Here is a 26946-nt window from a genome sequence, read left to right on the forward strand (position 1 = left end):
AATAGCCCATGCTAAACTTAATCATGACTTTATGAAGAATAGGAGTTAACTGTCTTACTCTTGCTTCTATTTATGTTCTCTGATGTACCCATGGTAATATTAATTTCCATTTAGCAAAAGTGTTGCTTTTAACTATCAAATTTGATAATACAATAGTCTACAAAAAATCACACTACTATCAAGTAATTCCTCTCTGTTAACCCTGAACAAGCACAAATTCAAAGTAATTTGCGGTTTTATCTTATACTAAATTAGTAACTAGATAAAAGAAATAATCCAACTACTTCAAAAAATTACAGCAAATTTAATTTATATAAGTATAATAGAGACAGTTCATCCTGCCTCTAGGCAACAGTCAAAATTCCAGACTGAATTTTTAAATCTAGCTCCTTCAAGCATGAGGAACTGTGTTCAAAAAAGTCTTCACAGTAACATTTATACTTGTAGTTGCTAAACAGGTTTTGCGCGGGATATCTACTTATTCTTGTTAAAGAAACAGTATTTGTTTAGATCTTTTAATTTTAATGTAGTTATATACATTGCAAAAAAATTACAATGGTATAATTATAATTAATAGATGTGCAACTCAAACAACGGCTGATTTGGAAGAGGTTAATTTTTAAAACCAGGAGTGTTTTTTTAATACATATTCATAAATAGTCCAAAAGGAACATGCTGTAACAGTTTTATAAACTATATGTTGAATGGAAACTGCCAATATATCATGATGTATCAAGACAACGTTACAGTTAAACAAAGCTAGCGATTTGTTTTCATCAATATACTATTACATACGAACTTCAAGGCTTATGTGTCAATCTGGTTGCTAACAGACAGATGCAAAATATGGCTTAAAACAGATTTGTAACTTTATAGTGTTTGACAACCAGTAAACAGTGTTGGGGATACATAAAAATTTAAGAGGCAAAAATATATTACCATTATAATAGTCTTCTCTCTCCTTCATAATTTGATTATAATTCAACTTTTGAGGTCTCTTAACATCTGCAGAGTGGTATGCATTGCTTCAAAATAGACAGTTCTCTCCCCCCTCAATATTTCAAATATACATCAACTGAGAAAGAAATCACCACTCAATAAAAGTCCTCACAGTAATATTGTACCTTTTAACTTGTGGATGGACCTGAAAATTTTTCTAAAATTTCAACTGTTGTGTTGGCACCAAATATTTTGTACATTCTTTCCTAGCTGCAGGATGACATACACACTGTTAACGTCGTACACTGATGAAATAGAGATGGCAGACTCGGAAAAAGCAACACAGATGCAATTACACATTGAGTATCTTCTTGACTGTAAAAATTATATCCTTAACCTGAGGTACACTGTTCTCTTCCAAGGTCTTTGCATAAGGCATGGGGAGATCTGCACCCGTAACTCGTGCAACTGGGCTGTCCAGGTAATTAAATGCTGGGCCTAAAATGATATAATTGTTTAGTAATTCAAAAGGACTGCAAAAAGTGTCTATAAATTTAAGTAACTAGTTAAAGTGTCCTTATAATAAATTTATTATTCCATATTCAGTAACTACTATATCCTCTTTACCTTCCATAACTCTGGCACAGATTTCAGCACCCACTCCAAACTGTGGCCAACCAGACTCAACTGTTACCAAATGATTGGTTTTCATCACGCTGGCTTCAATAGTTTCAATATCCATGGGTCTGAGGGTACGCATATTAATTACCTGAAATGGTGCAAATTCCTTCATTAGTACACTTTAGGAAAAACTGTCAGTATGCAAATACCTTTCGACCACGTTACAATTTTATCCCATGAAAGGATTACGCTGACAAGCATTTTGTGCTTTACACAAGATCCCACAAGCTTAAGGAAACAACAGAATTTTCTAAGACAGCTGGCTAAAAATTACTGTCAATTATATAAATGATTTGAACATATAAGAGACAAATCTTAAAACTAAATTTGTGACTGTAACAGTGAGCAAGATCCAAAACAACAATTTCTAGTGTTTAATGAATTAGCTAAATAATTTCTTGTGAAATGCCTCAATTACATGGCTGAATTTCCGACAATGAGGCCTTCAAATAATTGACATCTCTTACCATCCACGTAAAATACAGCAACTTAAAGCTGACAGGTATTAATAGCAACAAGTTGAACAGTTTGAATGAGGTGATCATTAATGAGATGCTCCAGCACTGACCTATAAACTGCTGACAATACAGTGCACAATCACCTGTATTTGCCTGAACAATGTTGGCATTATATCACAAACTTCATAATCTGGGGGATTTTCCACACGCAAATGCATGAACGTGAAGTTGTAGTCAGTTGCTTGCAATGGAAGTGAACGGCAACAATCTAAAATTCTTGAATAGGTCAAGGGTTAGGTTTTAGTTTATTTTTAAAATGTTAGGACTTACAATGTCATCAGATATACAACTCCAGCTTAATTGCGGGTTGAGGGAGGGGGTTTCATGACTTTTCTGGTAAACATAAAAGTTCTGGTTTACCAGCTTTTTTACTTCTACGTAGGTCAGGAAGCAAAAAAGTTACAAGCGAACAGGAGGCTTGGTGCAGTTAGGATACAGTGAGCAGAGTTTTAGATAAGTGAGTTTACAGAGCAATGAAGGAACCCAGCAATTAGTTCACCAGAATAACCTTGTAGACATGGAGAAGGGCATCAGCACCAGAGCAGTGGAGGTAAGGGTGAAATGTTATAAAGGACTGAAGCATTGTGGCCAAAGGCTAAACTCAGGATCAAGCAGTGAACAGTCACCCTGGAGAGGAATGGAATTAGCAGCTATGGAAAGAAGTGGATAATAGGGATCAAAGACCAAGGACCTGGCCTTCCCATTATTAAACTGGAGAGGAGTTCTGTTGATCTGGTCATTTAGACACAATGGAGGAGCAAAGAGGAGCGATAAAAGCTGTATTCCATCAGTACTCATCTAGAAAATGACAGCATATTTTCAGATGGAGCTGAGGGGAAGGATACAGATAAAAAGAAGCATGCTTAAAATATTAGAAGAATTCAACAGGTCAGGCAACTTTTATGGAAATGAACAAGCAGTCCACGTTTCCGGTCGAGACCCTCCTTCAGGATTGGAAAGGTGGGTGGAAGACGCCAGAATAAAAAGACTGGACGAAGGGGAAGAAGGATTAACTAGAAGGTGATAGTTGAAGCCAGGTGGGTAGGAAAGATAAAGGGCTGGAGAGGAAGGACTCTGACAGGAGAGTGGACCATGGGAGAAAGGGAAGGAGGGGCACCAGAGGGAGGTGGTTGGCAGGTAAGAGGGTGTAAGAGGTCAGAGTGGAGAACAGACGAGAGGAGGAGGAGGAAAAAAATGTTTTGCTGTAAGAAGAAATCGACATTCATGCCATCAGTTTGCAGGCTACTTAGATGAAATATGAGGTGTTGGTCCTCCACCCTGAGAGTGGCCTAATCATGGCGAAAAAGGAGGCTATGAACCAACAGGTCGGAGCACGAATGGGGACAGGAATTAAACTGGTTGGTCACCAGCAAAATCCGCTTTTGGCAGATGGAGTGGAAATGCTTATCAGAGTGGTTTGCAGAATCTCGTGAGCTTATGTTTAAAATATTTATTTTTCCATTTCACCTTTCAGTCACCTACCTCACAATCAATACCTTCCTTTGCAAGAGCAACAGCTGCATCCATGCAATTGCCTACACTTTTGGAGTGTGCAACCAAGGTGATATGGGTTCCTGCAAGAAAAAGTATATTTTAATTACACACAGAACTGTACAAAATTAACACAGGTTTCAAAAAAAAACACACACAATAGATGTTTCTCAGAACACTGAAGATGCTGGAAATCCAGACCAACACACACAAAATGCTGGAGGCATTCAGCAGGTCAAGTGGCATCCACAGAAATGAATAAATAGTCAATGTTTTGGACTGACAGCCTGCATCGGGATGCCTTTCATGTAAGGGTAGAGTCTGTGAATTAAGGGTCAAGGGAAGATGAAACAAAGAGAAATGGTATTTGCCATAAAACAATCAATTTAGTCAATCATTTCAGAATTCTATTCAGATAATGAGCGAGTTTTATGTTCATGGTTGCTACTTGCAATTAATATTTTGAAAGCGCAACTTTATAATCCATTGCACTATTCTTCCTCCCAATGTGCCACATAGTGGTCAAAGGAATACCACAAATTCTCAAATTAAAGCACATATCTTCAAAGATTTATTTTCCCTCTCCCTGTGCGTCCATAAATAAGGAGAACAGGGCAATCTTATGCAGCTTAGAAAATTCCACAGACCTCAAAATATTTCCATGACAAGGCCTAGCTAATCTAGCCTAGATGTAGAGGGTTACCTCGATGGCCTGAAGCAACCCAAACTACAGTGTTCTGGACAAAAGCAGGATCTTTGGTTCCTCCCCAGACTTTGCCAACAGTAAAAGCCACAATTAATTTTTTTATCAACTAAAAACATATCTTCTCTTTTGCCTGCTATGCTCTCTATCAGGTCCAGCAGCAAGGTAAACAGAGTGTGGGAACAAAACAAATCTCTCAATACGAGACATCCATCTGCATTAGATAATATCATCTAACCCAATGAGTTGACCTGTAACCTTAATTTATCTCCTCTTCTATTTAGTATCTCATTGCAATGAAGACACAGCATTTTCCAGAGGGAAGTACAGTACATCACCTTAAATCAACTTCAATTTTTCACAAGTGTGCTTATGTTACGTTCAAGTTACATTCTCAACCAGCCTGAAGAAGGGTCTCAGTCTGAAATGTGGACTGTTTACTCTTTTCCCTAGATGCTGACTGGCCTGCTGAGATCCTTCAGCATTTTGTGTGTTGCTTCAGATTTCCAGCATCTGCAGATTTTCTCATGCTAGTTAATATTTGCCAGTTTAGTAACTACAAGTTGTGTTAATTTGTTACTAGTGCCTAATTCTGGATCATTTGTCTTGAACAGTATGCCTTTACAAAATTAAACCAATATTCATTACTAATAGGTCTCATGGATGATCTTTTATAAAGTGCATAGCCACTTTATAAAATGATGATTCAATTTTTAAAGCCATAATAATCCTGAATCTTTTGAAGTTGTTTTCATATCGAACATCAGTTGGTTGAACTGGCATGGTTAGATATTAAATAATAGTGAATATTGCGTACCAGGTACACAGTATAACAACACATGAGGATGCTAAAAGAAGATTAGGATCTACGTCAAAGGCCTCAGGTAGAGTAGGTGTCATAGAAACATAGAAAATAGGTGCAGGAGTAGGCCATTCAGCCCTTCAAGCCTGCACCATCATTCAGTATGATCATGGCCGATCATCCAACTCAGAACCCTGTACCTGCTTTCTCTCCATACCCCCGATCCCTTTAGCCACAAGGGCCATATCCAACTTTCTCTTAAATATAGCCAATGAACCAGCCTCAACTGTTCCACAGATTCACCACTCTCTGTGTGAAGAAGTTTTTCCTCATCTTGGTCCTAAAAGGCTTCCCCTTTATCCTTAAACTGTGACCCGTTCTGGACTTACCCAACATCGGAAACAATCTTCCTGCATCTAGCCTGTCCAATCCCTTTAGAATTTTATATGTTTCAATAAGATCCCCCCTCAATCTTCTAAATTCCAGTGAGTATAAGCCTAGTCGATCCAGTCTTTCTTCATATGAAAGTTCTGCCATCCCAGGAATCAATCTGGTGAACCTTCTCTGTACTCCCTCTATGGCAAGAATGTCTTTCCTCAGATTAGGGGACCAAAACTGCACACAATACTCTAGGTGCGGACTCACCAAGGCCTTGTACAACTGCAGTAGAACCTCCCTGCTCCTGTACTCAAATACTTTTGCTATGAATGCCAACATAACATTTGCCTTTTTCACTGCCTGCTGTACCTGCATGCCCACCTTCAATGACTGGTGTACAATGACACCCAGGTCTCGTCGCATCTCCCCTTTTTCTAATCAGCCACTGTTCAGATAATAATCTGTTTTCCTGTTCTTGCAACAAAAGTGGATAACCTCACATTTATCCATATTAAATTGCATCTGCCATGAATTTGCCCACTCACCTAACCTATCCAAGTCACTCTGCATCCTCCTCACAACTAACACCGCTGCCCAGCTTCGTGTCATCCGCAAACGTGGAGATGCTGCATTTAAATCCCTCGTCTAAATCATTAATATATATTGTAAACAACTGGGGTCCCAGCACTGAGCCTTGCTGTACCCCACTAGTCACTGCCTGCCATTCTGAAAAGGTCCCGTTCACTCCCACTCTTTGCTTCCTGTCTGCCAACCAATTCTCTATCCACATCAATACCATACCCCCATACCGTGTGCTTTAAGTTTGCATACTAATCTCCTGTGTGGGACCTTGTCAAAAGCCTTTTGAAAATCTAAATATACCACATTCACTGGCTCTCCCTATCCACTCTACTAGTTACATCTTCAAAAAATTCTATAAGATTCGTCAAACATGATTTTCCTTTCACAAATCCATGCTGACTTTGTCCGATGATTTCACCTCTTTCCAAATGTGCTGTTATCACATCTTTGATAACCGACTCTAGCATTTTCCCCACCACCGATGTCAGACTCACTGGTCTATAATTCCCCGGTTTTTCTCTCTCTCTCCTTTTTTAAAAAAGGAGATCCATTCAGATCTGATCTGATTTGAGCTGGTGTTCCCACCTGTTTTCTGTCATGACCAATACCATTAAGGAAGGGCGTCCAGAGTCCCCAGGTTGGGAACCCTGAGATTAGAGGCTTCTTTGGTTGTGAAGCAAATATCATTTAACCCCAGTTGTAAGTTATTTGATAGATCCTTAGGTTACTTGATAATTCACACAATCATATGTTGTTATCGCGTGCTTCCAATATGCAGCGTGTGTGAACCAGATAAGCTGATAAAAAATGTTGCGATTTACAAATTACAAATTTCTCCATAACCTTGCTCCTAGTGATACTACTGACCTTTTTAGGCATTTCTATACCGAATATAGTGTTGTTCACTATAAGCACATATGAAGAGGATTGATCACTAATCAAGCGGATTGAATTAAAACCTCCATAAAATGCATGTTTGAAGCCTATGTTTGCAATAGTTCTCACTGAGTACGTTTCACTGCATAAGGAACAAAATGCAGAATTGGATTCAAAGAGTTGATCATCAGTTCCATTTAATACAAGTGAACTACCTTGTACTTCACAGGAAAGCAACTTCAAATAATAATACAAGCTTGTAACAAGCAGGAACTGGGAAAAATAATATTTAAAATTACATAAGGCAAGAATTACACCAGAAACATTTAGAAATCAGACAAAAATCCAACCACAATTTCAAAACTCAACAATTGAAATGTTCTCCAAGGTAAAGAACTACATTTAATAAAACAAACACAAATTGTATCTTTGTTTTACCTGCTTTTTCAACTTTTGCCTTTCCTATTGGGATAAGGAAGTCTTTTGACTGAGCTTCCTCGGAAACTTCAAAGGGCACACCATACATCAATTCATTTTCCAGAAACACAACTGCAAGATTACAAATGGTCAATGTACTTCACAAGTAGAAAGTTTTACATATGCATCATTGGTAAAGAAACGGGCAAAGTCATAAAAGTTTGAAAAGATCCAGTTTATAAAGTTGATATCCTTGTAGCCGAAAGACAAAAGCTGACGTTCTTGGACTATAAGAACAAAGTAACTCCTTCTCCAGTAAACTGTTCTGTAATTCTGATTATCTCCATGAACAATCACAATTAAAGACCAATGAGTCACTATTTAATGCCCGAAGCTCTGAAGCTGCTTATCACAACTGGTATTTAGTGGGCAAAAGTTTATGCAATTTCCTTAAGATAATCCTATGAAAATGCTGCCCCCAAACCCTTCCCCTTTAATATTTGTAATATCTGTACCTAAAGTTTCCAAAAAAAACCCCAACAAAATCATTTGTGGCTTTAAAAGCACACTTTGTTCATAAAGGGTAGAATAACACTGGGTAGTTCATCCATGTGAACAGCTGTCAGGATTAATGCAATGAACTATCTACCACCTTCTCAAAAAACATTTTAAAGCACTAACCAGGATTATTATCTCGAACAGCAGACTTCAACAGGCCTTTTGCATCTTCAGCACTCCAAGGACTAATGACTTTCAGCCCAGGACAGTGGCTATACCATGCTGCAAAGCACTGTGAATGCTGAGCAGCCACTCCTGCAGAGGGACCATTTGGACCCCTGAAGACCACAGGAACAGGCACAGCACCTGCAGACATGTAGTATGTTTTGGCAGCAGAATTTATAATTTGGTCGATTGCTTGCATCGAGAAGTTGAAGGTCATGAATTCACAGATGGGCCTCAAGCCAGCCTGGGGAATTAGTAAGCATTAAATAACTTCGTTCTTCCAAGGTTATATATATAATAAAACACAGCCACATGTGCAATACTTATGCAAAACCTGCTATGAATTTTTCATCCTGCATTCTGATAATCATTATCATTTTATACACTGAGTTCTTTGCACTACCGTTTATGAAGTGCATCAATCTACTCTTTGGAATAAAGCTTTAACTTTATTGTTACAGGGGTTAAGAGTTGAGGCATGGCAATAGTAGTTCTTTCTCAACGAGGGTATTTGTAGTTTTAAACAAAGAGTCAGATTCTACTGGGAACTGCTAGCAGCTGCATGGACAGCAAGGTTCCTTCCAGTAAAAAGGCATCACTTCTGCTGAAGGGCCTCAGCCCAAAGCGTTGACTGTACTCTTTTCCATAGATGCTGCCTGGCCTGCTGAGTGTCTCCAGTATTTTGAGTGTGTTGAAACTCAAAACCTAAATAACCAGAAGGTCATTCACAGTAGTTTTCCAACTAGGTTCTGCCATTGGACATTTGCAGTTGAACAGCAAAGCCAGATGTTCTATGCTACCTCAGCTCAAACAGGTTGAACCTACCACAGAGAACTGTCCTCCACTGATATTAGGAGAAGCATTAAAGGATTTAGGCAGATAGTTGTATTCTCACTAATTTTTGAATTCAGTACCCAAGTTCTCTCAACTAAATTTTAATAGTATGAACATTTAAAACTCTTGGGTGGCAAGGTAGCATAGTCGTTAGCACAACGCTTTACAGTACAGGAAAACCCCAAGGCATTCTACAAGTACGTGAAGAGCAAGAGGATAAGATGTGAGACAATAGGACCAATCAGGTGTGACAGTGGAAAAGTGTGTATGCAACCAGACGAGATAGCAGAGGCACTTAATGAATACTTTGATTTAGCATTCACTACGGAAAAGGATCTTGTCAATCATAGGGATGACTTACAATGGACTGAAAAGCTTGAGCATGTAGATATTAAGAAAGAGGATGTGCTGAAGCTTCAGGAAAGCATCAAGTTGTATAAGTCACCAGGACTGGACGAGATGTACCCCAGGCTACTGTGGGATGCGAGGGAGGAGACTGCTGAGCCTCTGGCAATGATCTTTCCATCAACAATGGAGACGGGAGATGTTCTGGAGGATGTTGTTCCGTTATTCAAGAAAGGGAGTAGAGATAGCCCAGGAAATTATAGGTCACTGAGTCTTACTTCAGTGGTTAGTAGGTTGATGGAGAAGATTCTGAGACACAGGATTTACGAACATTTCGAGAGGCATAATATGATTAGGAATAGTCAGCACAGCTTTGTCAAAGGCAGGTTGTGCCTTACGAGCTTGATTGAATTTTCTGAGGACGTGACTAAACGCATTGATGAAGGTAGAGCAGTAGATGTAGTGTTTATGGATTTTAGCAAGGCATTTGATAAGGTACCCCGTGCAAGGCTTATTGAGAAAGTAAGGAGGCATGGGATCCAAGGGGACATTGCTTTGTGGATCCAGAAATGGCTTGCCCACAGAAGGCAAAGAGTGGTTGTAGACAGGTCATGTTCTGCATGGAGGTTGGTCACCAGTGGAGTACCTCACAGATCTGTTCTGAGACCCCTACTCTTTGCGATTTTTATAAACGACCTGGATGAAGAAGTGGAGGGAAGTGGAGTAAATTTGCTAATGACGCATAGGTTGGAGGTGTTGTGGATAGTAAGGAGGACTGTCAGAGGTTACAGTGGGACATTGATAGGATGCAGAACTGGATTGAAAAGTGGCAGATGGAATTCATGCCAGATAAGTGTGAGGTGACACACAGAAAATGCTGGTAGGACACAGTAGGTCAGGCAGCATCTATAGGAAGAAGTACAGTCAACGGTTCGGGCCGAGACCATTTGTCAGGACTAACTGAAAGAAGAGATAGTAAAAAAGTTGAAAGTGGGAGGGGGAGCAGGAGATCCAAAATGATAGAAGACAGGAGGGGGAGGGATGAAGCTAAGAGCTGGGAAGTTGATTGGTAGAAGGGATACAGAGGATCATGGGATGGGAAGCCTAAGGAGAGAGAAAGGGGGAGGGGAGCACCAGAGGAAGATGGGAGAGCAGCAAGGAGTGACTGTGAGAAGGACAGAGAGAGAAAAAGGGGGGGGGGGGGGAGAGGGGAGAGAATAAATAAATAAATAAGGGTAAGAAGGGGAGGAGGGTCATTAATGGAAGTTAGAGAAATCAATGTTCATGTCATCAGATTGGAGGCTACCCAGACGGAATATAAGGTGTTGTTCCTCCAACCTGAGTGTGGCTACATCTTGACAATAGAGGAGGTCATGGATAGACATATCAGAATGGGAATGGGATGTGGAATTAAAATGTGTGGCCACTGGGAGATCCTGCTTTCTCTGGTGGACAGCGTGTAGGTGTTCAGCGAAATGGTCTCCCAGTCTGCGTCGGGTCTCACCAATATATAAAAGGCCGCACCGGGAGCAGTATATCACACCAGGCTACTTACAGGTGAAGTGTTGCCTCACCTGGAAGGACTGTCTGGGGCCCTGAATGGTGGTGAGGGAGGAAGTGCACGGGCAGGTGTAGCACTTTTTCTGTTTACGAGGATAAGTGCCAGGAGGGAGATCGGTGGGAAGGGATGGGGGGGGGGGGGGGGGGGGGGGAGGGGAAATGTATGGACAAGGGAGTCGCGTAGGGAGTGATCCCTGCAGAAAGCAGGGAGAGGGAAAGATGTGCTTGGGAGTGGGATCCCATTGGAGTTGATGGGAGTTATGGAGAATTATATGTTGGACCTGGAGGCTGGTGGGATAGTAGGTGAGGACAAGGGGAACCCTACCCCGAGTTGGGTGGTGGGCAGATGGGGTGAGAGCAGATGTGCGTGAAATGGGAGAGATGCGTTTTGAGGACAGAGTTGATGATGGAGGAAGGGAAGCCCCTTTGTTTAAAAAAGGAAGACATCTCCTTTGTCCTGGAATACAAGGCAGGAAGAGGAATAGTCCAGGTAGCTGTGAGAATCAGTAGGCTTTTAGCAGATATCAGTAGATAAGTCGTCTCCCGAGATGGAGACAGAAAGATCAAGAAAGGGGAGGGAGGTGTCGGAAATTGACCAGGTAAATTTGAGGGCAAGGTGAAAGTTGGATGAGGGCAAAGTTAATGAAGTCAACGAACTCAGCATACATGCAGGAGGCAGCGCCAATGCAGTCGTCGATGTAGCAAAGGAAAAGAGGGGGATGGATACCCGTATAGGGTTGAAACATGGACTGTTCCACAAAGACACAAAAAGGCAGCTGGGACCCATACGGGTGTCCATGGCTACACCTTCGGTTTGGAGGAAGTGGGAGGAGCCAAAGGAGAAATTATTGAGAGCAAGGACTAATTCATCTAGACGGACAAGAGTGGTGGTAGAGGGGAACTGGTTAGGTCTGGAATCCAAAAAGAAGTGGAGAGCTTTGAGACCTTCCTGGTGGGGGATGGAGGTATATAGGGACTGAACGTCCATGGTGAAAATAAGGTGGTGGGGGCCAGAGAACTTAAAATCATTGAAAAAATTCAAAGTGTGAGAAGAGTCATGAACATAGGTAGGAAGGGATTGAACAAGGGGGGATAAAACAGTGTCAAGGTATGCAGAAATGAGTTTGATGAGTAAGTGTGAGGTGGTTCATTTTGGTAGGTCAAAAATGATGGCAGAATATATTAATGGAAAGACTCTTGGCAGTGTGGAAGATCAGAAGGAACTTGGAGTCCGAGTCCATAGGACATTCAAAGCTGCTGCGCAGGTTGACTCTGTGGGTAAGGCGGCTTATGGTGCATTAGCCTTCATCAATCATGGGATTGAGTTTGTGGGAAGAGCCGAGAGGTAATGTTGCAGCTATATAGGACCCTGGTCAGACCCCACTTGGGAGTACTATGCTCAATTCTAGTCGCCTCATTACAGGAAGGATGTGGAAACCATAGAAAGGGTGCAGAGGAGATTTACAAGGACGTTGCCTGGATTTGGGAGAATTCCTTATGAAAATAGGTTGAGTGAACTCAGCCTTTTCTCCTTGGAGCGACGGAGGAAGAGAGGTGATGATAGAGGTGTACAAGATAATAAGAGGTATTGATCATGTGGGTAGTAAGAGGCTTTATCCCTGGGCTGAAATGGCTAGCATGACAGGGCACAGATTTAAGGTGCTTGGAAGCAGGTACAGACAAGATGTCAGGGGTAAGCTTTTTACACAAGAGTGATGAGTGCGGGGAATGGGCCGCTGGCGACAGTGGTGGAGCCGGATACAATAGGGTCTTTTAAGAGACTCCTGGACCGGTACATGGAACTTAGAAAAATAGAGGGCTATGGATAACCCTAGGCAATTTCTAAAGTAAGGACATGTTCAGCACAGCTCTGTGAGTCGAAGGGCCTGTATTGTGCTGTAGGTTTTTCTATGTTTTAAACCCAGGTTCAATTCCTGCCACTGCCTGTAAGGAGTTTGTATGTTTTCCCTGTGACCACATGATTTGCTCTGTGCGCTCCAGCTTCCACACACAGTCTAAAGACGAGCTGGTCGGTAACTTAATAGGTCATTGTAAATTGTCTCCTGATTAGGCTAGGATTAAATCAGCAGGTTGCTGGGCAGTGTGGCTCAAAGGGCAGAAGGGCCTATTCGCATAGTATCCCAATAAACAAACAAATAAAGAATCCTGATGAAAACTCTTGACCTGAAAGGGTGACTATACTCTTCTCCATAGATGCCACCTGGCCTGTTGAGTTCCTTCAGCATTTTGTGTGTGTTTGTTGGTTGAATAAATAAAAAGATTCAAGTTTCTGACAACCATCCATGCTCAGATCTCATTTAAGCTGGCTGTCAAGGTATATTTCAGCTACTTTTAGAGTGGAGATCATTCTGCACTGCACCCCACCCCTCCAACCATCAGTACAGAATGCCTATGTAGAGGCCCATCACCAAGGATATGGCTATTTTCTGCAAGCATCTTTTGGATTGTGCAAATAAGTTGAATTCTAACTTAGCCTAGAGATGAGAGTTGAACATGGGTTCAACTCCAACTGCAAAAATCTGAGCCAGGACTATGACAACTTCAATGAACATATGAACACTGAGATTCTACATTGAGGAAAGGCCAATTTTGATGGTATCATAAAGGATCTGGCAAGTGTGGATTGGTACAGGCTGTTTTCTGGCAAAAGTGTACTTGGTAAGTAAGAAGCCTTCCAAAGTGAAATTTTTGAGAGTACAAAACTTGTATGTGCCTGTCAGAATAAAAGGTAAAGATAACAGGTTTAGGGAACCCTGGTTTTCAAGAGATACTGAGACCCTGGTTAAAGAAAAAAGGTGTATAGCAGGTAGGGACAAATGAGGTATTTATGGCGTATAAGAAATGCAAGAGAACATTTAAGAAAATCAGGAAGGTTAAAAGAAGCCATGAGGTTGCCCTAGCAGATGAGGTGAAGAAGAATCCTAAGGTATCCTAGATATGATAAGAGCCAAAGGATTGCAAGGAACAAAACTGGACCTCTGGAAGATCAGAATGGTAGTATATGTGTGGACAAAAGAGATGGGGGTGAGATATAAAATGGATTTTTTTGCATCTGTATTAACTTGGGAGACAGACAAAAGAGTCTACAGTAGTGAAGAAAAGCGGTATCAACCTCATGGATCCTAAACAGATTACAGAGGAGGAGGCGTTTGCTGTCTTGAAGCAAATTAGGGTGGATAAATCCCCAGGACCTGATAATGTGTTCCCTCAGACCCTGTGGGAGGCAAGTGCTTCGGGCCCTAGCAGAGATATTTAAATCATTCTTAGTGACAAGTGAGGTACAGGAGGCTTGGAGGATAGCTAATGTTGTTCCGCTGTTAACAAAGGCTCTAAAAATAAACTAGGAAATTATAGGCCAGTGAGACTGACATCAGTAGTAGGAAAGTTATTAGAAGGGACTAGGAATACAGGTATTTGGATAGACATGGACTGATTAGGGACAGTCATCATGCTTTGTGCATGGTAGGTCATTCCTAAACAACCCTGTTGAGTTATTCAAAAAAGTTACTAAAAAAGTTGATAAAGACAAGGTAGTGGATGTTATCTACCTGGACTTCAGCAAAGCATTTGACAAGGTCCCACATGGGAGGTTGGTTAAGAACCTTCAGTCATTCTGCATTCAAGTTGAGGTAGTAAACTGGATTAGACATTGGTTTTGTGGAGAAGCCAGAGAGTGGTAGTGGATGGATGTCTCTCTAACTGGAGACCTGTAACTAGTGCTGCAGGAATCAGTGCTGGATCCATTGTTGTTTGTCATCTAGATTGATGATCTGGATGATAATGTGGTTAACTGGATCAGCAAATTTGCAGATGACAACAAGACTGGGAGAGTAGTGGACAGCGAGGAAGGCTATCAGAGCTTGCAGCAGGATCTGGACCAGCTGGAAAAGTGAGCTGAAAAATGGCAGATGGAATTTAATGCAGACAAGTGTGACCAGGGTGGGTCTTAACAATGAAAGGTAAGGCACTGAGGAATGTGCTAGAACAAAGGGATCTGGGAATATAGGTATGTAATTCATTGAAAGTGGCGTTATGGGTAGACAGAGTTATAAATAAAACTTTTGGCACATTGGCATTCATAAATCAATGGATTAAGTACAGGAGATGGGATGTTATGTTACAGTTGTATAAGATGTTGGTGAAGCCTAATTTCGAGTACGTGCGCAGTTTTGGTTACTGCCTACAGGAAAGATGTAAACAAGGTTGAAAGTGTGCAGAGAAAATTGAAGAAAGTAGAAGATTGAGAGATTTGATAGAGATATACAAAAAATTAAGGGGTATAGATAGGGTAAATACAAGCAAGCTATTTCCATTTAGGTTGGGTGGGACTACAACTAGAGGCCATGAGTTAAAGGTGAAAGAAGAAAAGTTTAGAAGGGAAAACGAGGGGAAACTTCTTCGCTCAGAGAGTCGTGAGTGTGTGGAATGAGCCGCCAGCACAAGTTGTCCATGTGAGCTCGATTTCAAAGTTTAAGAGATGTCTTGTGTAGATACATGGACCATAGGGTTGTGGAAGGCTGTGATCCATGTGCAAGTTGATGAGAGTAGGCAGTCCATATAGTTTGTCATGGACTAGATGGGCCAAAGAGCCTGCTTCTGAGCTATATTTTTCTATGACTGCCATTTTCTATTAAGTGATTTGTGGTTATGGAATTATAAGAATCTGATGCAAGTTACATAAAAAAATTCTGAAGTTACGTACCATGGCAGCACCAACTGCAATTCCTGCAAAGCCCATCTGAAAGAAAGGTTTAACAATTTTAGCCATGACAAGTTATTAAATGAAAATTTGACATTGACTACAGCCTCATAGTGAAACATACCTCTGAGATTGGAGTGTCTATGATTCTCTTATCTCCCCATTTCTTCCAAAGTCCACGACTCACCTGTAGCAATGTAATCACCAAATATTTTCAGCTACTTTCAGGGATTACCATACACACGAACTTTAGACATTAACTGCAGCTCACCTTGTAAGCACCATCATACTGTGCTACCTCTTCTCCCAGGAGAAATACTAATTCATCTCTCTCAATTTCTTCATCCAAGGCCTGGGTCAGAGCATCTCGAATAGTCAACTGGAGACAATAAGTTTTTACAGCAATCAATATATACTGTTAGAGAAGAGGATTATTTCAAATTAGAAATATTTAAAATATTTGTCTTGAACAGGCAGAACAGCAACCTCAAGATGTAGCCTTATTATAGTCACATGCACTGAGATACAGAAAAAAACATTTGTTTGCATACCTTTCTGACAGATCATTCTCTAAATAAGTACACTGAGGAGGCACAAAAGGGAAAATACAGATGTAGAAGATAATGTTGCAGTTACAGAGAAAGTAGATAGATAAAGTGTAAGGGCCATCACAGAGTACAATGAGAGATTAAAACTTCATCTTTATCATAAAGTAGTCCATTCAAGAGTCTTGTAACAGCAGTATAGAAGCAGTCCCTAATCTTCCTGCTACATATTCCCAAGTTTTTATATCTACTGCCCGATGGAAGGAGGGAGACGAGAAAATGGCTGTGATGGGTGGAAGCCTTTTTTTTAAAACCATGATTGTCACTTTAAGGAGTCAGCCAGATGATCATAGTTTCTGTGATATACTAGGCTGCATTCTCAACTCTTTGCAGCTTCTAGTGGTCTTGAGCATAGCAGTTATTACACCAAACTGTTATGAGTCTTGGAGTGCGTTTTCTATGATTCATATGTTCATATAGGTGAGGGTCATCAGGGACAAGCTGAATTTCCATAGTCATCTGAAGTAGAGGCACTAGTGTCCTTCCTCTTCAGTCATTGCATTTTTTATGGCTGGTATAGAATAATTTGTAGGTAATACCAGTAACTCATTTACGCGCACACAATGTAGCCCTTGAGGAACTCCTACACTGTTTCAGGTGCGATCTTTCAGCCAGTATGATAAACAGAGGTCCTCTCAGGTGGGGACACAAGTTCCCATGGGAGAGCAGGAAAGTTACACAGCTTAATCAAAAATACTAGGTCATTACCATAATGTCATTTGTGGAGGTTGTGTTGAACTGCTTAAAATGGTACAACAGAACTTCATGAATTATAATGTGCTTTGGAAATATCACAAGCTAATACATTGTGCTTTTATACTGCAAACATATAGGACAGGAAAAGCAGCACAAGTTTGTCAGACTGGCTGTCAGTAATAAGGAAATATACACAGTGCCACTGAATATGTTTGTGGTGTTCTGCTGGTGTAGTGCATACACTTTAAGATTTGATGTGTGGTGGTTTCAGAGATGCTCTACTGTACACCACTATTGCAACACGCAGTTAAAAATTTGAGTTAATGTCACTTACTGTGAGCTTGAACCATTGTAGTCTGACCTCTCTCATTGAAAAGGTGTTTTCACACACAGAACTGCCAGTAACAGATGTTTTTTAAAAAATTTCTCACACAATTCTCTGTATACTCTACGGTAGTGGTCGCCAACCTTTTTAAGCCCAAGATCCGCTACCTCAGCCTTAATGAAAGGCAAGATCGATCTGCTGAATCGTTCAGACACACGTATGCGCACCGGACCGGAAGTGCAGCCCCACAGCCCCAGAAGCAGTCTCTTTTTGCAGGTGGCTTTCCGTAGCAGGAGTGTTGCTATGTTACCATTATCTTAATTGGTATTACTTATTTTTATAATGCTCACGTTACAACACCTTTAATTCTATGTTTCATTATTTAATTTTATTTCAACATGAAAAATGAATAAAAATTGACTGTTGCACTCAGTGCGATGACCGGGGCTGAATACTTTCTGCTAGTTCGCTGAAATTTGGCTCATAACTACAGACAGCCAGTCTGAGACAGTCTGTGAGGTGTCTGTCAGTAAGTCAGCTCCTATACTTACGTTTAATAATTTTTATCTGTTGTCGCACAGCACCCTCGCAAACCTCCTGACAAGACTGAATATTTGAATGGAGTTTCCTTTGTTAGACTGAATGTCGAACCTGCCACGTCTTTCAGGTGTTTTGTATTGGTAAACTGTTACTGAGACACTAGTATAGGTTTCAGGGGTATGCAAGCTAATGACACCACTGTTTTTTGTTTCCCAGTTCTTTTACATTTGGGGAATGTTGGAATTTAAAGGGGGAGAAGTGTTGTAATGTGAGCATTATCAGACATCCCACCCTGCAAAAACTAATTTCAGGGAGGTAGCACCATCAATTTGCGGGAGACTCCTGGGAGAGGTGTGATGTCTGCAATCGAGTAGCTCCTTAGCAGCCAGCCAGCTCTCTTGCTTTCTTTCTCGCGCTCAAAAAAATTGATTTCTGGTATATTGTATATAATTTGCGGGCGTCAGGGAGCCACTATCAATTTGCGGGAGACTCCTGGAACTTCTGGGAGAGGTGGGATGTCTGCATTATAAAGATAGTTGATGCGATTAGGATAATGGTGATGTAGCGGTGCTCCCGCTACGGAGAGCTGTTTGTGGGGAGAGGCTGTTTCCGGGTTTCAGGGTTTTACTTCCAGTCTTTTCTGCCCGGTGTGCATTTTTCATTTTTTTCTGGGATCTACCGGGAAAGTCTCAAAGATTGATCTTGATCCACTGGTTGGCGACCACTACTCTAGAGACTCTTGTGTGTGAAGATCCCAGATGATCTGCATTTTCTGAGATACTCAAACCACCCCATCTGGCACCAACAATCAGTCAGATCACGTTTCTTCCCTATTCTGATGTTTGGTCTGAACAACAATTGAACCTCATGACTATGCCTGGATGCTTTTATGCATTGAGTTGCTGCCATATGATTAGCTGATTAGATATCTGCATTAATGAGCAGATGTACAGATGCACCTAATAAAGTGGCCACCGTGTGTACATTTGTTGCCCCAAAGCTGCTGAAAAATTTCAATTAGAAATTCAATTGAAAATATTTACATTATTTTCCATTCATTCACTCTCCATCCCTTATAGTCTAGGCAGTGTGTCCAAACAAGATATTTACAAACTCCTAGAAGAATTTTGTTCATGGAGCATATAGAAAATCAGGGTGTCCCAAAGGAGATGTAAACATAGGCAAAAGAAAACTCCAGACAGACAATCCATTTTTCCCCAGACTTTAGAGCAGTGCATGCCAGAAAGTAGAGAAAATAATGATTTATTATACAACTTCTTCAGACATATCACTTATACAGAAAGAAACAAAACAAGAATTAAGATGAGAAATTCTGCTGGAAATCCAAAATAACACACACAAAATGCTGGAAGAACTCAGCAGGTCAAGCATTATCTTTGGAAATTAATAAATGGTTAACATTCTGGGCCTTGACCCTTCTTTAAAACTGAAAAGGAAGGGGGAAGACACCAAAATAGAAAGGTGGGGGGGGGGGGGGAAGAGGAAGGAGGATAACTAGAAGCTAGGTGGGAAAGGTAAAAGGCTGGAGAGGGGAGAGTGGACCACAGGAGGAGGTCCAAGGGGAGAAGAGGTAAAAGGCCAGAAAGGGAATAGAAGAGAGAGGGAATTTTTTTTTAAACCAGGAGGAGAAATCAACATTCATGCCATCAGGTTAGAGGCTACCCAGACAGAATACAAGGTGTTGCTCCTCAGCCCTGAGGATGATATCATCTGGATGGATACGTCGGGACAGGAATAGGTATTAAAATGTTTGACCACTGAAAAGTTCTGCTTTTGGCAGATGGAGCGGAAGTGCTTGATGAAGTGGTCCCCCAATTTACAACTGGTCTCACCAATATAGAGAGGCCACACTGGGAGCACTGGATACAATAGGTGACCCCAGCAGGTCGCAAATGATGAAGTGTTGCCCTATCTGTAATGACTCTCTGGGGCCTTAATGGAAGTGAGAGGAGGTGAAATGGGCAGGTGTAGCACTTTGACTACTTGCAGTGATAACACCATAAGATATAGGAGCAGAATTACGCCATTTGGCCCATCCAGTCTACGCCGTCATTTCATCATGGCTGATCCAATTTTGCTCTCACTCCCAGTCTTCCTTGTATCTTTCGTGTCCTGACCAACCAAAAATCTATCAACTTCTCCTTTATATATAGATAAAGACTCGGCCTCTGCAGCTGCCTGTGGCAAAGAATTCTACAGATTCACCACTCTCTGGCTAAGGAAATTCCTCATCTCCATTCTAAAAGGACAACCCTCTATTCTGAGGCTGTGTCCTCTAGTCATAAGACACTCCCATCTCAGGAAACATCCTCTTCATATCCACTCTATTGAGGCCTTTCACCATTCAATAGGTTTTAATGAGGGCACCCTTGATTCTCCCGAATTCTAGTGAATACAGGCCCAGAGCCAGCAAACACTCTTCATATGGCAAGCCTTTCAATCCTGGAATAATTTTTGTGAACCTCTTTTGTCCCCTCTCTAGTTTCAGCACATCCATTCTAAGATAAGGGACAAACCTGCTCACAATACTCCAAGGGAGGCCTCACCAGTGCTTTATAAAAACTCAACATTACATCCTTGCTTTTATATTCTAGTCCTCTTGAAATGAATGCTAACATTGTATATGCCTTCCTCAACACAGACTCAACCTGCAAATTAACTTCTAGGGAATCCTGCACAAAGACTCCCAAGTCCCTCTGCACCTGAATGTTTTTTTTAAAACTTTCTCTCCATTTAGAAAATAGTCAACTCTTTCACTTCTTCTACCAAAGTGCATGACCATGCACATCCCAACACTGTATTCCATCTGCCATTTCTTTGCCCATTCTCTTAATCTGTCAAGTCCTTCTCTAGCCTCTCTACTTCCTCAAAACTATCTGCCACCCACCTTCATTACGTCTGCAAACTTTTCAACAAAGCCATCAATTCCATCATCCAAATCATTCACATATGACGTAAAAAAGTGGTCCCAAAACAGACCTCTGTAGAACAGCACTAGTCACTGGCAGCCGACCAGAAAAGGCTCCCTTAATTTCCACTTTTGCCTCTTGTCAATCAGCCACTGCTTTATCCATGCAAGGATCTTTCCAGTAATACCATGGGGAGTTTTCTGGAACCAGTCCAGAATCTAGTGATTCTTGAACGACTCTTAGTAATGGCTCTACAATCTCTTCAGCCCCTTTCTTCAGACCCTGGGTGTACACATCTGGTCCAGGTGACTTATCTACCTTCAGACCTTTCAGTTTACCAAGAACATTCTCCCTAGTAGAGGAGCTCGTGGTTGAGCCCACTAGGGGATCATCTATTCTAGTTGGGTGCTGTGTGATGATCCGGAATTGATTAGAGAGCTTAAGAACCCGTTGGGGCAAGTGATCATAATATGATCGAATTCACGCTGAAATTTGAGAAGGAGAAGCTAAAGTCAGATGTATCGGTATTACAGTGCAATAAAGGGAATTACGGAGGCTCCCGACATCTGGAACTGCTACCTCACTGATCGCGTCTTCCACAGTGAAGACTGATGCAAAATACTCATTCAGTCCGTCTTCCATTTCCCTGTCCCCCATTATTACCTCTCCAGCATCATTCTCCGGCACTCCCATATCCACCCTCGCTTCTCTTTTACACTTTATGTATCTGAAGAAACTTTTGGTATCCTCTTTAATATTATTGGCTAGCTTACTTTTGTATTTCATCTTTACCTTCTTAATTACTTTTTTTAGTTGTCTTTTGTTGGGTTTTCCCAAACCTCTAACTTCCCACTAATTTCTGCTCTATTTATATGCTTTCTCTTCGGCTTTTACTTCTCTTGCCTTGAAAATATTTCTTTCTCTTTGGGATGTATATATCCTGTGCCTTCCAAATGGCTTCAAGAAATTCCAGCCATTGCTGCTCTGCCGTCATCCACGCCAGTGTTCTTTCCCAATCAATTCTAGTCAACTCCTCTCTCATGCCTCTGTAATTCTCTTTACTCCACTGCAATACTGATACATCTGACTTTAGCTTCTCCTTCTCAAATGTCCGGGTGAATTCGATCATATTATGATCACTGGTCCCCAAGGGTTCTTTTGCCTTACACTCTCTAATCAATTCTGGATCACTGCACAACACCCGATCCAGAATAGCTGATCCTCTAGTGGGCCTAACCACAAGCTGCTCTAAAAAGTCATCTCAGAGGCACTCTAGAAACTCCCCCTCCTGGACTTCTATAACATTGCCCCTTTGACATGCATTTTCTATCTCCTGCTGTAATCAGTAGGACACATCTCACTATTGTTTCAGCATCTGTATACAACTCCCACCACAGTCTTTTTACCCTTGCAGTTCCTAGCTCTATCCACAATGATTCAAGACACTGCTGGGACAGAAGTTAGTGGAGAGGGACAAATGGACAATGGAATCACAGAGGCATCAATCCCTGTGAAAAGCATGTGAGATAAACATGTGTTTGGTGGCAGGATCTCTTTGGATACAAGTTGCAAAGGACAATGTGTTGAATACGGAGGCTTGTAATGTGGTAGGCAAGGACAAGAGAAGCTATCAATGTTAATGTGGAAGAAAGATGGGGTGAGTGCAGATGTCCAAGAAATGGAGGAGATGCAGGTGAGAGCAGCAACAATGGCAGAGGACGGGAAATCCTGTACTTCAGAGATCTCCGAGATCTGGAAAGGAAAGCTACATGCTGGGAACAGATATGGTGGAGACGAAGGAACTGAGAAAAGAGAATAGCATTTTTACCGGAGGCAGGTCTTCAGAAAGGCGCCAAGGAAAGGCCAGCAATATTGTGAAGGATTCCAACCACCCTGCTGCTGCCCTAGTGTGTTTTCATATGCCCTGCTGATGCACAGAAGTGTTCCTCTTGCAAAGCCACCTTATATACAGTCACCTGCAGCTAGTGTCACTTAATGTACAGCCAATGTATATAAATTAATCTATAATTATACAAACACACTCAAACAGCTACTTGTACATAGTGTTTTATAGGATTGCTTTTATATTTATACAGATTGCATTTTTTCAGTTTAATTTTGTGTTTTTTTTTATATGCTACATTGGATCCGGGGTAAAAATCATTTCATTTTCGTTTACACACCCCTACTTAAGAATGACAATAAACAATCTTGAACTCGGAGGGCGAGATCACATTTAACATCCTGTGTAAAGCTAACAGATATCACTGCGCCCTGAGGTACTGATCTTATCTTGTTTCTAAAATATAACCAGTCCACCAAGCAGACACTTCCCTATCAATAAACAGTAGGTGCAGGGGTAGGCCGTTCGGCCCTTCTAGCCAGCACCGCCATTCACTGTGATCATGGATGATCATCCACAATCAGTACCCCGTTCCTGCCCTCTCCCCATATCCCATATCCCCGCTAAAAAAAAGAGCTCTATCTAACTCTCTCTTGAATGTATCCAGAGACTTGGCCTCCACTGCCTTCTGGGGCAGAGCATTCCATAGATCCACCACTCTCTGGGTGAAAAAGTTTTTCCGCATCTCTGTTCTAAATGGCCTACCCCTTATTCTTAAACTGTGAAACTATCGCAAGCTCTATTAATACTTCTGGTTTACAATCGGCCACAACCTTTGGCAGACTGATCACGTTGACTCGCTAGTTTGCACGGCGGGAATGCAGCGGATTGACGGCCGCCCCTGGGAGCCTGAGCTTTCGCGGCAGAACAGAACCCAGCCGAAGGTGACCCCACTGTACCTGAGCGGCCGCGGGCGCCGTCCGGTGAAACTCCCTCCGCGTCCGCAGGCCAAGGGTGCTCTGTGTGAACAATGATAACTCTGCGTTACTGTACAGCCACGACCCCACAAGCCACAACCGCTTTACGCGAATTTCGATCGCACCTTCCCAGCGCGAAACAGAATCCTCAGCGCCGCCATTTCCCCGAAGCGCCCGCAGAAAGCAGTCCGACGCCGAGGACCAACCGGATCAGCTCGCATGACATCACGCTTCCGTTTCGACCAATGAGAGCTGCGCGTACTCTGGAGCTACACGCCCCGCTTTCATTGGTGGCTGAGGCAACATTTCTCCGCCCATCGCCCGCGACGTCATCCCTCCAACTCTGCCCAACGCAGGGCGTGCAAAGCGGAGGTCCCTTAGTTTGTTGGTTCATAGGTTGATCAATAAGGAAAACTATTATGATCTGTTAACTATTGTTACAGATAGATCAGAAGATAATTTAACTGGGAGTGTTGGTATGGCACTTTTTGAGGCTGAATTACGGGCATCAATGAAGAAACGTCTTCCTAATAATTTATCAATATATTCTGCAGAATTAGTTCTCATCATTTTGGGCTTACAGTGCGTGGAGGAAATTTGTCCTTGCAAAGTTGTTCTAATTCATTTTAGGTTTTGATGAGCCTTAAAACAGGTCCTTCCAGCAGCAGGTCAGATTTACTGTGGGAGCCCTTCAAACTTTATATCATATTCAAAGTATTGGGTCACATGTGGTCTTTTTATGGATCCCTGCACAGAGAGGTGTTGAGGGGAACTGGGGGGGGGGGGGGGGGGGTTGGTCGTTTTGCCGAAAGAGACGTTAAAATCCAACTGTCGATAGAGTCCTTCCCATTTAGCAAATCAGAAGCTAAGGGGTTGGTAGGATGAGGAATTAAGGGATTATGGCAGGATTTGTGGAATAACGGGCATGAGGGGGGACAGTTTAAAGAATACATAAAACTGTTGAGTTTATGGGAGAAGAGAGTCAAACAGGAAGGGAAGGATTATATTGATTCGACTTAGAATTGGGCATACTATTCTTAGATTTTCCTTATATCTTGTTAGAAAACCGTCATTCTGGGTTGTGTAGGTTTTGTCATCATTATGAAACAGTTGAACATATGCTATTACAGTGTGAAAGAAATCAAATTCATGCTTCGTTACAATCTTCGGGGTTGATAGTTTTCACTTAAAAACTTTAAGTTGCGGGAGTGACTAATTCACAATATTGTCTTTCACTATATAACCATATAACAATTACAGCACGGAAACAGGCCATTTCGGCCCTTCTAGTCCGTGCCGAACACCTAGTCCCGCCTACCTGCACTCAGCCCATAATCCTCTATTCCTTTCCTGTCCATATACCTATCCAATTTTTTTTTAAATGACAAAATCGAACCTGCCTGTACCACTTCTATTGGAAGCTCGTTCCAGACAGACAGACATACTTTATTGATCCCGAGGGAAATTGGGTTTCCTTACAGTCGCACCAACCAAGAATAGTGTAGAAATATAGCAGAAGAAGAAGAAGAAGAAGAAGAAGAAGAAGAAGAAGAAGAAGAAGAAGAAGAAGAAGAAGAAGAAGAAGAAGAAGAAGAAGAAGAAGAAGAAGAAGAAGAAGAAGAAGAAGAAGAAGAAGAAGAAGAAGAAGAAGAAGAAGAAGAAGAAGAAGAAGAAGAAGAAGAAGAAGAAGAAGAAGAAGAAGAAGAAGAAGAAGAAGAAGAAGAAGAAGACAAATGGAAATAAGTCACAGGTAGGAATGACTTCCTATGACGCTCAGTGTTGCATCTCGCTGGAATGAGATTCTGGCTGAATGTACTCCTGTGCCTAACCAGTACATGATGGAGTGGATGTGAGACATTGTCCAAGATGGCCACAACGTCACTGGCCTTACAAATGAGTTTGTTAATTCTGTTGGTGTCTGCTACCCTCAGCCTGCTGCCCCAGCACACATCAGCAAACATGATAGCACTGGCCACCACAGCCTCGTAGAACATCCTCAGCATCATCCAGCAGATGTTAAAGGACCTCAGTCTCTTCAGGAAGTAGAGATGGCTCTGATCCTTCTTGTAGACAGCCTCAGTGTTCTTTGACCAGTCCAGTTTATTGACAATCCATATCCCCAGGTGTAATCCTCCACCATGTCCACACTGACCCCTTGGATAGAAACAGGGGTCACCGGTGCCTTAGCCCTCCTCAGGTCCACCACCAGCTCCTTAGTCTTTTTCACATTGAGCTGCAGATGATTCTGCTCGCACCATGTGACCAAGTTTCCCACTGTAGCCCTGTACTCAGCCTCATCTCCCTTGCTGACGCATCCAACTATGGCAGAGTCATCAGAAAACTACTGAAGATGGCAAGACTCTGTGCAGTAGTTGAAGTCCGAGGTTAGTTTCCACTCAGCTACCACTCTCTGAGTAAAGTTCCCCCTCGTGTTACCACTAAACTTTTGCCCCTTAACTCTCAACTCATGTCTTCTTGTTTGAATCTCCCCTACTCTCAATGAAAAAAGCCTATCCACATCAACCCTATCTATCCCTCTCATAATTTTAAATACCTCTATCAAGTCCCCCCTCAACCTTCTACACTCTAAAGAATAAAGACCTAACTTGTTCAACCTTTCTCTGTAACTTAGGTGCTGAAACCCAGGTAACATTCTGTACTCTCTCTAATTTGATGACATCTTTCCAATAATTTGGTGACCAGAACTGTGCACTACTTAAAATCTGTAGGGATTTTTGGGGTAATTTAGTTTTCATTTGATAAAGAACTAGTAAGGGTATTTTGATTTCCCAACTCTAGTCTACACCAGACTCCAGTCCAGTTGGAGGCGGTAATGCACCTTTAAGTTGGACTGCCAACGGCCATTAAAAATCAGAAAAAGAAGGTGGTCCGACAGCTTAACGTGTGTCAGAGGGACAATGTTAGAAGTTATTCTGTCAGATCTAATGGGAATGGTAGCGTGCGCATACACGCACATGCACCACTGCCATCTGCTGTAACTCAGCAGGTCACACAGCCTCGATGGAATGGAACAAACTGTTGATATTTCAGGTCGACGACCTTCTTCAGGACTGGAAAGGAAGGGGCCACGTGAAGAATCTCTTGTGGTTATGTAAAAGTAGTTCATTGCCACATTTGGAAAAAAAACTTCTTCAAACAACAGACACATTGGCTGCTTGGTGCCAGTATAAAGCCGTATTTCAGATACTCCATACTACACCATTTACACTTCTTTTTTGTTTGGTCTGCTTCTGCTAATTTTGTTATAGATTAGTGACCATGGTCAATCACCTATGGTTTAAATCCAAACTCAAGCCCTGCAATTAATAAAAAGGGCATCATCATAGCTCAGGCAAAACCTCCATCTGAAGGTACATAAAGTGGGGCAGCGTTACCTTGGTTGGGCCTTAGGCTAGAGAAGTGTGGCCAAGACCATTTGAAAGGGCAGATTCTGAACTTCA

At 41.8% G+C, this 26946-nt stretch overlaps 1 protein-coding gene across 1 annotated transcript; it reads right to left on the minus strand.

Moving 5' to 3' along the window:
• Positions 1-288: 288 nt before the first annotated feature.
• pdhb (pyruvate dehydrogenase E1 subunit beta) lies at positions 289-23718 on the minus strand. The gene is made up of 10 exons (XM_059944223.1): positions 23611-23718; positions 23468-23527; positions 15841-15948; positions 15694-15756; positions 15573-15608; positions 8069-8354; positions 7409-7519; positions 3621-3712; positions 1567-1708; positions 289-1437 (listed from the first exon to the last, which is right to left on the minus strand). The coding sequence occupies exons 1-10, from the start codon at positions 23704-23706 to the stop codon at positions 1292-1294; spliced, it is 1140 nt and encodes a 379-aa protein (XP_059800206.1). The 5' UTR covers positions 23707-23718; the 3' UTR covers positions 289-1291.
• Between the last annotated feature and the right edge of the window lie 3228 nt (positions 23719-26946).

The sequence above is a fragment of the Hypanus sabinus genome, chromosome 19 (assembly GCF_030144855.1).
Source record: "Hypanus sabinus isolate sHypSab1 chromosome 19, sHypSab1.hap1, whole genome shotgun sequence".
Taxonomy (NCBI): Eukaryota; Metazoa; Chordata; class Chondrichthyes; order Myliobatiformes; family Dasyatidae; genus Hypanus; species Hypanus sabinus.

Bases quoted from the DNA above. Each gene is read 5' to 3' on its own strand.
- pdhb (XM_059944223.1), bottom strand. From the start codon at position 23,706: ATGCGAGCTGATCCGGTTGGTCCTCGGCGTCGGACTGCTTTCTGCGGG. The intron at 15,949-23,467 runs GTACAGTGGGGT...TATTGTCTCCAG, and splicing joins CGGCGCCCGCGGCCGCTCAG to TTGACTATTCGAGATGCTCT. The intron at 1,438-1,566 runs GTAAAGAGGATA...ATATCATTTTAG, and splicing joins CTGTGCCAGAGTTATGGAAG to GCCCAGCATTTAATTACCTG.